Source organism: Montipora capricornis, chromosome 1 (assembly GCF_036669925.1).
Source record: "Montipora capricornis isolate CH-2021 chromosome 1, ASM3666992v2, whole genome shotgun sequence".
Classification (NCBI taxonomy): Eukaryota; Metazoa; Cnidaria; class Anthozoa; order Scleractinia; family Acroporidae; genus Montipora; species Montipora capricornis.
This window is the reverse complement of record NC_090883.1, coordinates 27,984,982-27,997,481: the sequence shown is the minus strand read 5'-3', so window position 1 is coordinate 27,997,481 and position 12,500 is coordinate 27,984,982. Positions and strand designations below refer to the sequence as shown.

Genomic DNA, 12,500 nt, shown 5'->3' with positions numbered 1-12,500 from the left:
GTCTGTATGACCCCAGAGCACCAGCAGACAGGCGAGTCAACCCAGAGGCACTAAGTCAACTTTCAGCAGAACTAAGTAACTGTTTACAAAGCAGCTGCTATTTTTTGTTTCATAATGTGTCTCCACAGCCGACTGCTGATGAAAATGTTCAAATTGACTGCATTTGTGAAACAGTTCCTGAAAATGCCCCTGATATCGTTACTGAAAATGACATCACAGATTTACCATTCAGTGATGACTATGATATATCATCTTCTCATTTTAAAAGCATGATGGATTACTATGCAGATACTCAGAGTGTTTCAGATGTCGACATTGAAAAAGTTGAACGAGTAACAAGGGGCCAAAGTAATAATGAAGTTTGGAGGCAACTCAAACGTGACAAGTTAACAGCCTCTAATTTTCATGATGCAGCTGTAAGGCGGAAAGAGCCTGATAAATTTCTAAGAAACATAATGTACATCTCTGAAAAAAAGAAAGGCATAGCATCCCTAGAGTATGGCCAGCTTCACGAGGGTGATGCTGTTGCAAGTTATGTCGCTGCAAAAGCTGCTGAAGGAAATACTTTGCTACGGGTAGAGGAAGTTGGAACAATCTTATCAAAGGAAAGACCAGGTTATGGTGCAAGTTTGGACCGAAAGGTTTATGACCCAAAGGCTTCTGGCATGAAAGTTGGAGGTCTGGAAGCGAAATGCCCATACTGTAAGAGAGGAATGACTGTTGAACAAGCATGTAAAGATCCAAATTTTTGTTTATACATTGATGATGATGGGCTTCCTAAGCTTAAGTTTGGCCATAAATATTACTACCAAGTCCAAGGTCAAATGTATGTCTGCAATTTAGAATGGGTTGATTTTGTTGTGTGGTTTGGAGGAAACAATGTTTTTATTCAACGTATTTATTTCAACAATGAATGGTGGTACCAAACAATATTACCCAGGCTAGATTTTTTCTATAAACGAGCTTTCCTTCCTGAAATCTTCACCAGAAGAATTGAGCGAGGTGTCAAACTATATAAGCATGGGGGTTGGAGGAGCTTCCAAAAAGTAAACAGGAAGTAACAAAAGTACTCACTGAAAGCAGTTGTTGTGATCAAGTGTCTGATTACAAATTCCTAATGTTATACCGCAGTAAGTTGACATTAACATTTTCACGTCCAGTTTGTTTCAAACATTCCATCATGTCTTAAACAATTTTTTATTATTGTGCCTTGTCTGATTACATGTAATTCTGTTCATGTTTAGTGTTCTGCATACTGGCAATAGAAAAAAAACCTTTAGCATAAATTGAGAGGCATAGTTATTTGTGATGCTGCACGTTTCAATAACACACAACACTCTGAAAGTTCATAAGTTAGTTTACATTTATCATGAAGTAAATCAAATAACCTCCAAAAAAGAATAAAACCAGAAACAGAAACAAAGGAAATTAATCAAAACCTACCAATCACAAAACCCAGACATGGACTTTTAAGCCTGTGAAACTGAAACTTCTGTTTGCTGAGATGACTGCTAAGATGATTAAAGACAGGGAAAATGCAGCTATTCATTAACTACATTTTTGTATGTTGTTGAAAGGTGCAGCAAAAAAGTACAGTGTAATAAACTCATACCCAAGCCTTCCCCTTTATTTGCTTTTTATAGGGGGGAGAAGAGGAGGCAAAAAATTGGTTAGGTAGGCACAGACTGAAAATATTTGATCTGCAGTATGGGCCAGGGTCAAAGGTAGAGTGCCATCAAGGATGTGATAGTTCTTGACTCTACCTATTGCCCGCTCTACGTGAATTCGCACAGAAGCAATATGAACTGTTTCATTCACTTCTTCAGCTGTTAACTGGGCCCTGGCACCTTTAAATGGAGGTATATTAAGGCCAACACCTGGGGGTAAAATATTGGTGATTTCAAAACCGCGATCAGCCATGATGTTATCTCCAGGTTTAAGGGATTGCATTAAGCCAGACTTTTCTGTTATGCACTTATCTGAAATCCTACCACCCCACAACTTTGAAACAAAAATTACTTGGCCATTTGGGGAAATTCCAATTAATACTTTGAATGTATTATGGTGTTTGTAGTTGGACCAGGTCTGTGACTGGGCCAACATTGAGGATGGTACCTCCACAAAAACCTCTGTGCAGTCAATAATCACTCGAGTAGTAGGGTACAGGGCAAATTGTTGTGGCATGTTTTTCCGCACTGATTCCTGAGAAGGGAAAGGGAATAATTGAGGCAACTCTAAATACAAGAAATTAATCCATGTACAGAATATCTTACTAAAGTTTGCAACAGAAATGCCAAATCTGTCAACTAGATCTCTAACAAAAAGACCAACCTTTAATCTAACAAGGACAATAAACAGTTCAGTTAAAGAACTTAATTGCCTCGTGCGGCCTGGCTTATTTTTCCCTTCCTCCTGATATGGTCTGGAGTCAGGTACATTTTTTGCACCCCAGTATTGTAGTTTGGCTACTTTTGGTTTGAGGTAATTATGAAATGCTAGTAGCGCTGTGTAATTGGGAAAGCCTGTGTAAAATTTAATCGCAGAGTTGTCATTCTTAAACTTTTCAAGTGTAAATTCCCGTTGTTTATACTCATCAATTTCTTTCTGCAGCTGCCCAACTTTTTTCTTAAGGTTTATCAATATTTCCTCCTTTACTTCAAGCTGCTCCTGTATAGACTGCCTTGATTCTTTTATATCAATGATGTCTCCAAAGCTAAATGCATATGTATGGTCCATGGATATTGAGTCAACTTCAGAGGTAAACAGGAAGCATGTCTGGGTGGACTTATCTTCAGTCTGTTTTGCAAACACCCTCTCAACATCTCCCAAAGAACACCTAGTTCCTACTTCACCTTTCCCAGCACTACTGTTGGAACATGTAAACTATAAATGTCAATAAAATAAGACATTCATTAAGGAAAGAAAAATACACACTACATGCCTAAAAGTACAAATTTTATGTTTAAGCAGCACAAGAAATATGTCAACAAGTGAGAAGCCCCTGCCACTAAAAAAAAAAATTGAAATCTCATGGGGCTTCAAAAAGAATGTGACCTAAAACTCTGGGTAATGTAGCACCTCATATAAACCTCTTTTTTCATTTGTTCTCCTTGACAATAGCCTTCCTTATTATCAGGGATGGGGCATTGTTTAGGATTCTTCTTTATTGTTTCCATGCCCAATGTTATTGTCACTTCAAGGAGGCACTACTTGATCCAGACTCTAGGGATGTAATACCACTAGGGACAAGGTCATAGCATGCAAGTTATATTTATACCTCAACTTCTCCCAGAGGACATGTGGACCCTAACTCTTCAACTATTTCAATGTGTGACATGACCACTGTCTCTCCTGCACCTGTAGTTGATGTACAGGCCTTTGTTGAAGAACTGCTTCTATCCTTTGGAGGTTTCCGTGGCAAAGGTGTAACTGAGGACCAGTTAAATATTGATGGTTCCACTCCTACATTCAGAACGTGAATTTTTCACATTGATGCAATGTTAGAGGATTTTGATAAACCTTTGTAGCAGAATTCTCTCCAAAATCACACACAGACAAAACATGACAGAAGACAACAGATATGCAGTTCTTCACAAAACTAGCTTTTCTATTTTGGACCTCAATTTAGTTTAAGGTACCTTTTTTCATGTGTCCATACTTACAGGCATTCTAAAACATGATTTCTATTTGGAAAGGAAAGTTCATTTAACAAAATTGAAATGAAACCAAACCAAAGCAAACAAAAATTTACAATTACAAAATGTTTTCCTGTAGTAGACCCCTTCAGATTTGAGAATCATAATTTCTGATTTAGCTTAAATCAGCTTCCTTCATTGTATACCACAAGGTATACATAGAACACAAATAAGGATGCAGACCCAGAAATAGCATAACAATGGACTGTTTTATTTCTTTTAAGTCAAACTATACAAGATTATCATAATTATTACGCACTTCAACAGCTGGAATATAAACAGATTTCCATCAAAATACAATTCAATAGAGATGTAGTCGTGATACAAGACTGTCATAAAATCAGCGTTATTGTAAAATTACAAAGACTTAAACAATACCACACCTTTACCCAATCTGCTCCTCACTCCCCCAGCACCTTTGATTATTTCGTGTTTCCTAAAATGTTTTTCACATATTACAGTGTTCTCGCTTACACGAAAACCGTCTCTTCCGTGTTGACGCTTGATCAAATTGCACCAACGTGCTTTTGCAGGGTTCTTCGTAGGAAATTTAAAAAAGCGTAAACCAGACGCACTTCCATCGCTATTATATTCATAACTGTTGCACTCAGCTGCTGCACACTCCTTTCCACGGCTTCGGTGTTTCCTTTTCTTGCTATCTTTACCTTTCTCTTGGTCCATTTTCTAAGATTTGTTCGACTCGTAGCGCAGTTTAAACGAAAGCAAAAAGGACGGAAGGGTTAGCCTCGTCCCGGTGCACAAATTGCGCCGGCTAGACCAAAATCCAGCGGTTTCTTAGAATGAGCGGGGAATTCGAAACTGGACTATTATAGCAAACCTAAAATTCCAAACTAGCTAGCTCTTTTCCTCTTTTTTACCAGGTTCGGTCTGCTCTAATTTGCCCCTTGACTTCAAGATGCACCCTTTACGTGAAGAACCTGCAACACTTCAACAAATCGAAGTCGCTCCAAAATTCGAGCCCTATAAAACGGGAGGGACCTGGGGCTCGTTTCTCGAACCTCCTGGGGACAACGGCCACCCCATGTCCTAACGTTGTTAGTTTTATTGCTTGGTATCATCGGGCGAATCGTCTTTAGCTTCGTCTTTAGCTTCGGGCGAATCTCCGTCGGGCGAACAGGCTTTCGGGCGAAACAACCGTAATTCTTGTGATCAAATTTTAAGTCATGTGGAGGACGAGAGCAACTGACGATGAATTTTCAATTTTCTATTTTCTCTCTAAATATCCACACCGTTCTCAACAATTTTATTATTGGGATGTGTACTCACTCACACTTTCCAAGCCGAGCGACTTGGAGTAATCGCAAAATTATTACTGTAAGACAACGTCCTCGTAGACGCCGTCATTGTCCTTGCTTAAGGTCCCTATTTACGAAACTACCTTCCGCTTGTTTTCGTAAGCTGGTCTTTTAACATGTTTAGCAAAATATCTAGATAGCAGCAACAATATAGATAGTCGTATAAACATAACAACTTTCTTTAATTTTCCAGACATGTTTCGACGGTACATCCGTCATCTTCAGTGTTACATATTTTGAAATCGCCGTTGAATTTAAGATCGCGCGCGCTTTAAATTCAACGGCGATTTCAAAATATGTAACACTGAAGATGACGGATGTACCGTCGAAACACGTCTGGAAAATTAAAGAAAGTTATTATGTTTATACGACTATTTAGCAAAATTATATTGAAGTTTGTTGACTTGAAATCTCTCTGTTCTTAAGATACAGAGGGTATTGTGACAGCCGAAAAAGGCCCAAAAGGTTTCGGGACTTTCGAGAGACGTGCCCCTGGCGTTTACCCACAAAACTCCAGTGCTACCCCTCCCCCAGGAACGGATTGATCTAAGATGCTTTTATACCATTTGGCCGTCAGTGAAAATCCAAAACTACTAGTTCCCATACCAGTCGCGAACTACACGCAGCCAAAACCATCGTGCTCGCTCGAAACTGTTTTCAGCTGAGCGCGCGCGCGTAAGCGGCACACGCAATTCTAAAAGCTGCTCTTGTCAGCTCATGATTCAAAATGGGTCACCAGAAATAAAAAAATACTGCTAATTTCGCTCACCTTTTTTCTAATTCCTATATACATGGAATATAAACAGACATCTCCTATTCACGAAAACTACGAAAATTGTACACAAACGGTTTAATGGTCACTTAAGTCCGTTTGTGTTGGCCTGTAGCTCCACTCGCGCGTGCGGTCGTCAACGAGAACGCCACGAAACAACAAGATATATATGTTATTCACCGGCCGGGAGGTCCGTATTGGGAAAAACTGTGCCCGAGGTCTCGAGTACGGCCCGAGGCCGCAGGCCGAGGGCCGTACTTGAGACAGAGGGCACAGTTTTTCCCAATACGGACCGACCAAGGCCGGTGAATAACATTTTTATTTATTTCTAAATTCTATTTTTAGAAGGTAGGAGAAACTATTAAGAAAAACTGGAAAAGTCATGTTTTTATTTTACACATTGTCTCATCAACGTGTCAACAAATGTACAATAAAATGAATTGGTCAGGAATATTATTTACGAGAAAGTTGAACAATAACACTGCTCTACTGCAACAAAACAATTAAGACAAATTGAAACTTCGCTCTTTCAATTCGTAGCTTCACTCTGCGCTTTGTGTAGTTGGTTACCATAACCGTGGTCAGGAGATAGGAAAATACTGCCCGCTCCCGGAACCAATCAGATTGCAGGATACCGCCCGCTCACGATCAAAGAAATAAATAAATATGGGTTATTGACCAAGCGTTTTCGTCTCGGTCTATAAACACGTAAAAAAAGAACGAGCCCAATATCCAGCCATCTTGACCGAACAAGCTTGGTCAAAAAAGGATTTATTATACGACTTAAAACACCAAAAATGATCTTTGATCTTGTGGGACGAAGCGAGAAATCCCGAGCGGGTAGTATCGCTCCATCTTGCCCGCTCGGGTAGCCATTTGGTTCATCTTGCCCGCTCACCGAGCTTGTCATATAATATAAAAACATTGGTTAAAAGAGGAAAAGTAATCATGCTGCATGTGCAGCACGCATTTAGCACAAATTCGTGCGGTGCTCTGCACAACAACGACATGAAATCACCAAATTTGAGGTTTTGACGACAGCGCGAACGCACAAATGTGAATCTATCATTCTCTATTTTATACTCTGAAACCGCTCGCACCAATTTATTTTTAGGATACGTCGCCCACAGTGTACGACGCGAACTAGATGGCGTAACCGCGAGAATCTTACGATAATGCAAAGTTATATTTTGAAGTGACGTTTTCGTCGACGACGCCGTCCCTAATGCTGATCGTGTAACCCTCTCATTTTTCCTGAATTTGCAACTTTACTCATTTATATCTCCGCTTCCGGGTGGCGAATTTTTTATATTTTTTGCATGTTAGCTTAGATTAATTTAGATTGTCTTTCAAATTTAAAAAAAATTCTGTAGGTGAAAAATTAGAAACACATTTCAAAAAAAGTGATTTTTCTGAGAAACTGGCACACAGATTTTTTAAATTTTAAATATTTTAGAGATTATTTCTTACATTATCTGGTAACGCTGAATGGGAAGATTTCATCGTCCCGTTTTTTTCAAAAGACAATATATCTTGATTTTAAGGCTCAAAGAAATGCCTTATATCGTTGCCATGGTAACAATATTTTCGAGGAAAATGTGATGTGAGAAATCTATGTTGGGTGCTTAATATCCTGACGAAATTTCGTCTTGATGTGATTACCGTAACTGTATTTCGAGCCTCCTTAATAGTCGACTAGCGGGTAAGTTTTTAGTGCTCTTTTTGAACTGATCTATCATATCCAATGCAATTCTTTCAATCGCTGGAATTCATCAAGGTCACAACGAAGATAAACAAACATGGCCTCGCTCGGACAAAGGGTCACTTGTGGCATCATGGGATAGCTGTGGACTCAGGTCTTCTCGGAAATGTCAGACAGACGCTTAAACTTGAGGAGAAAAAGAAGTTGCAAGGGAACTTGAAAATGATCAACATGTCAACCTCGAAGCCGATGTATCTCGATTCCCTTTTATTTTCATCAATCTTTCTTGGTTTAGTATTTACTAGTAACCACATTTCTTCTCAGGGCTCGGCTAGTTACCTTAGCAAAGACATCTACCATAGCACTACTCTGATATACGGTACCAAAACACTATCGTGTACAATTAGAGCTACATATTACGCAAAGGCAAACCTTGAATCTCCTGGAAAACAAAACGCAGGTCAGTCGACAATTATGGAATAAAGCGCTGTGTTACTCCACTACGACATGTACCCAATGCGTGCCTATTTTTTCGTTTTGGCCAAGAGTGAAAATCCAAAACTACTAGTTCCCATGCCAGTCGCGAACTAGAGGCAGCCAAAACCATCGTGTTTGCGAGTATTTAAATAATCCTGCGATAAAATATCACGCCAGCTATGCATGCTAAGATTGACAGAGCGATTGCGCAGTGACGCACACTGAGAGCGGGTTTATTGATAGTGTTAATTTCTTTCTTTGATAAACAGGAAAAAAATCCGTAAAATAAAAATGAATTAGCTACTCTCGACTCTCAATATGTTGTGACTCCCTCCCAGACATTTATAAGGCATTCAGTTTTTACTTTTACTTTCCCAGGATGGGGCATCTGCTCAGGGTGCATTCGATTGGCTTTATTCTGGAATACGAACAGGAAGGTTTACTTCTACAAATTACCTCTTGGAGAATTTCAATTTTATTGGAATACAGAAGAGATTTCAAGACCGTTTTCTGCCAAAATCGTAGACTTATCTTCCTAAATTTACCACTAAAGAAAAATCTTGAGGTCATTCCGCATGTTAAATCGTTTTCCAGAATGTCAAACGAACGAGCCGTAATATCGGTCAACCTGGAGGCCCGGGGGCACTGTACAAAAAAGAAACGGAAAAAAACCCTTTCTTTCGAAATACAAAAGTAATAGATGCTTTGTTGATTATTTTAATTTATTTTTCTCTTTGTTATTACCCTGTTATCAATTAGAATAATAGCCATGTTTCAGCTACCACCTGAAGCCTACCACCTGGAGCCTGCAACTCCAATACTTTGCCTATGGAACCGCACTTTCAAGTTATTTTTAGACGAGTTTGAGTTCGAGAGGCTGCGTTACGAAATTTAGTTTTTTTCAGCGAATGGGAATTGGCAGCCAAATCAAACGATCGAAACGTAAAAATAGTTACTTAAAACATCGAAGCTAGGAAGGCTTGAATAAAACAGCAAATACGAATGGAGGTAGGGATGGGCAAAATTGAAGAAGATTAAACTGGATTGCAACTGGCCTTTTTGAAAACTGTTCAGCCATAGTTAATCGGGGGACTGGTTATGACACCTTCAAACCTTCAAATACGAAAACGACGTTGTCGCAATCGACGTTGAACTGACCGTGACAGTGCAAAATTTTTGTTTTCGCTTCGCACGGGTTCGCAAATTGGAAGATTTGATTGGATATCTTTCTTAACGTTAAGTTGCGTAGTGAGTAGCGGTGAGTAATCGGTAAGCCACACAAGAATAACTGCACCGCCATGGCGCAGCACCTTTAAATAAGATTCGGCTTCCGCGAGTGACCATTCTCAATCGCATGGGTAATGAATTCGTATGCAAGACTTGTGGTAATCTGGAAAGGTCTGGGTTCGCGGAAAGTAAATCTAAAAATAACTCCGTCTGTAAAAACGCCATTCCACAAATACAATGAAGTTGTATGCTACTAGTTAGTCATGGGTTCCTTCTACCACTTAATTTTAACAGATGTCATTCTAAGCTACTTAGATAATTTTAAAAATCGTCATTTCTCAGCTGACGGTTAAAATTTTAGCCAGTTCTCAGTTCTAAATGTCCACGGGCAGACTCGTCTGGATACCGATGTTATCAAGTTTCTAAGATAAATTTGAGTCCATATGCATTTCCTTGGTAGGAGTCTGTGTGTTGGGTGATTTATTTATCTATTTATTTATGACATTTTGAGCGGTGACAATCCCAGGGAGGACAAAGGAATAGGACACGAGGTCCCTTAAAAAACCAATGCCTCCAGGTCAACGGCCAGAAAAATTAAGAAAAAAAAAATACAGAGCCTAAGCAGATAAAGCGTCCAGATCTTTTTGAAGAGTGCCGACGTCGCTGCAAGTCCTGATTAGGCGGAAACATTTGGTGTCATCGGCGAACATTGCAATACGAGATGAGCTGACGCAGTCAGGGAGGTCGTTAACATAAAGAATGAACATTATTGGTCCGAGTACGGACCCTTGAGGGACTCCTGAACGAACTTCTTCCCACTGACTGGACACACCGTTAACAACCAACGCGCTGGCGACAACAGGTCAAGTAGCTAGTGAACCACTCATAAAGTGGACCTACGATTCCCAAGTTATAGAGTTTTTGCAGCAGGTGGGCGTGGCACACTGTGTCGAAAGCACGCGTTAAGTCAAGATAGATGATGTCTGTCTCTAGTCCGCGGTCAAGAGATATACCAATTTCATGAAGGACAGAGAGAAGCTGAGTGTTACAAGAAAGACCCTCACGAAAACTGTGCTTATGGTAATAAATGCGACTTTCAGTGAAAACCATTAAACAACGAGCAACGCATTTTTCTAGCACTGTAGATAGAATTGGTAACAAATTAAAGAAATACCGCGGTAGTTCACGAAAAGGGCGCGCTTTCTTTTCTTAAACAACGGCGCCAGGTTGGCGTCTTTCCACTCACTGAAGAACACCCCAGACGACAGCGAAAGATTAAAGAGGTTACAAACCGAGTCGGCTATTTCTTCCGCGCATTCCACAAATAGACGTGCAGGTATCTCGTCAGGACCCATGGCCTGTTGACGTTTAGCCCTTGCAGCTCCAGGAGAACCTCTCGCCTGGAAAGAAAAACCTCAGAGAGAGCGTTCTCACAATTGGGCGTGCTTGTCGGAAAATAACACCGGGAATGATCAGTAAAGATAGATTTAAAATGATCGGAGAAAGCCGCCGCTTTTTCCAAATCGGACGTGATTTCAGTGTTGTTGTCCAAGCGCATGGTATCAGGGATAGATCGTCTAGTCGACTTGAGTTTGAAGAAAGACCAGAAGGGTTTCGCATTGGTGGGCACTTCGGCGGAATACGCGAGAAGTAGGCCTTACGTTTAGCACGGATCCAGTTTTTTATCTGCTGGCGCATTTTCCTGAATTTTTCAAAAACTGCAGGATCTTTTGATTTGCGCACGTTGTTTTTCCAAAAGGACTTTTTCTTCTTCATTGCGTATGCTAGATCGCAATCTATCCAAGGAGGGCGCCGCGAGTGCCTAACCTTACGCCTTGGAACAAAGGTGTTTACATGTTCTAGGAACGCGTTCTTCCATGAAGTGCAGAGTCTATATTAATTATGTCCCATTGTATATATAATGAGTTTGCAGAAAGATGGTCCCGAAGGGACTCAAAGTCATCGTTCTTAAAGTCATATACAAATCTAGAAAATGAAAAAGTGATGGGTGATGATGGGTGATGGGATATGACCGCGTGGCTCCTTTCTCCCTCATGGTTATTCTGGGGCAGCTCATACTGAATTTAATTTAATTTGTTAACTATATTAATTGTAAAAATGTAAATTGCATTGGTACCAATAGAAACAAAAGATTGTTGTTGTCACGTCTGATAAGTATCAAAACAACAACACATAATTATCACTTATTTATCTTGCCTCGATTTTTCAAAATGTACACAACGCTATCTACGAGATTTCTTGAGTTTCTTGCCCTACTGGAGTATCGCTCGTGATAGTTTCCATCTTTCTTTTATTGTATTGCATTCTGTAGCTTATTTTTGTCGTTTTCCTTTCACCAACCTGATTTTGTACACCTTTTTTGCTATCTAGATGCCACCAAACAATTAAAGAACAATTGAAGGCGTTTGTGCCGGGTTGGCGCTTTGCCCCGAACGGGATAACTCTTGAGGGATAACTCTGGAGAGATAACCCTTGAGGGATAACTATAACTATGGGGCGCCAAATGTAACAACAATATGTAAGTTTCATATTCTTGTCACTTAATTCAGGGCTGCACCACTATCACAAACGTCCTGGTTTCCAAATCCAGTTCAAGCTTAAATTTTTTCAGACTTTCCATTCGGTACTTCCTAAGTAGCATCCGATACAGCCGATGCTCACCTGTTATTCAAATTTCTTTCGTATATTAAGGGTCTTCATAATGTATTTTAGAGCTACATTGTTATATTTTACGCCACAAACACAAACGTTTACAGCTGAAATGTCTATTTATACGAAGTTAAAAAAAGGTTGGATGAAGAAGATTTACATACATACATATATGTCCATACATAAATCGCGACAGCAAATAAATACGCCTACAACAAATACTGCTATGGCTTCCCAGCTTTTGCCTAGAAGCTCAACCTTGGTCACTGATATGTGCTACCTCGAAGGTTTATATTTTGACAAGCTCTGCTGGCTGTTACCATGGTAACGCATCTAGATTAAAACAAGGCCTACCAGGAGCCCATCACCCGGAGCGTGCAACTTAACTATACTTGTGCAACGGCGTTTTCACAAGTAAGGTTATTTTTAGATTGAATTTCCCGCTAATGAGACTCCCACAGGAGCCCGATGACCAATTACAAGAAATTAAGCCGACGTAATAGGGTCACCGAACCGTAACTGACTTTGTTTTTTGACCTAATTCGCAGAAATGGCTGGTCTAAAAATAAACCTACTTGTGAAAACGCCGTTTCACAGACGCTGTATGGAAGTTGCACGCTCCAGGATGGGCTCCTGGGCCT

General features: G+C 40.0%; 3 protein-coding genes across 3 annotated transcripts in view; 1 reads left to right on the top strand and 2 right to left on the bottom strand.

Annotated features, from left to right (window-relative positions):
• LOC138052862 (uncharacterized) overlaps positions 1 to 1,080 on the top strand; it is a 2,231-nt gene extending 1,151 nt beyond the window's left edge. The window contains exon 2 of the mRNA XM_068899451.1: positions 1 to 1,080. This exon is cut by the window's left edge and continues 230 nt beyond it. Coding sequence (XP_068755552.1) covers positions 1 to 1,061 — 1,061 coding nt within the window. The 3' untranslated portion in view covers positions 1,062 to 1,080.
• The window catches only part of LOC138013886 (serine/threonine-protein phosphatase 6 regulatory ankyrin repeat subunit A-like), a 133,643-nt gene that overhangs the window by 27,355 nt on the left and 93,788 nt on the right, over positions 1 to 12,500 (bottom strand). The gene's annotated exons all lie outside the window — the stretch shown is intronic.
• Positions 1,592 to 2,315, bottom strand: LOC138052854 (uncharacterized). The gene has a single exon (XM_068899441.1). The coding sequence runs from the start codon at positions 2,182 to 2,184 to the stop codon at positions 1,627 to 1,629; it is 558 nt and encodes a 185-aa protein (XP_068755542.1). The 5' UTR covers positions 2,185 to 2,315; the 3' UTR covers positions 1,592 to 1,626.

Coding starts and splice junctions, on each gene's coding strand:
- LOC138052854 (XM_068899441.1), bottom strand. CDS start 2,184: ATGCCACAACAATTTGCCCTGTACCCTACTACTCGAGTGATTATTGAC.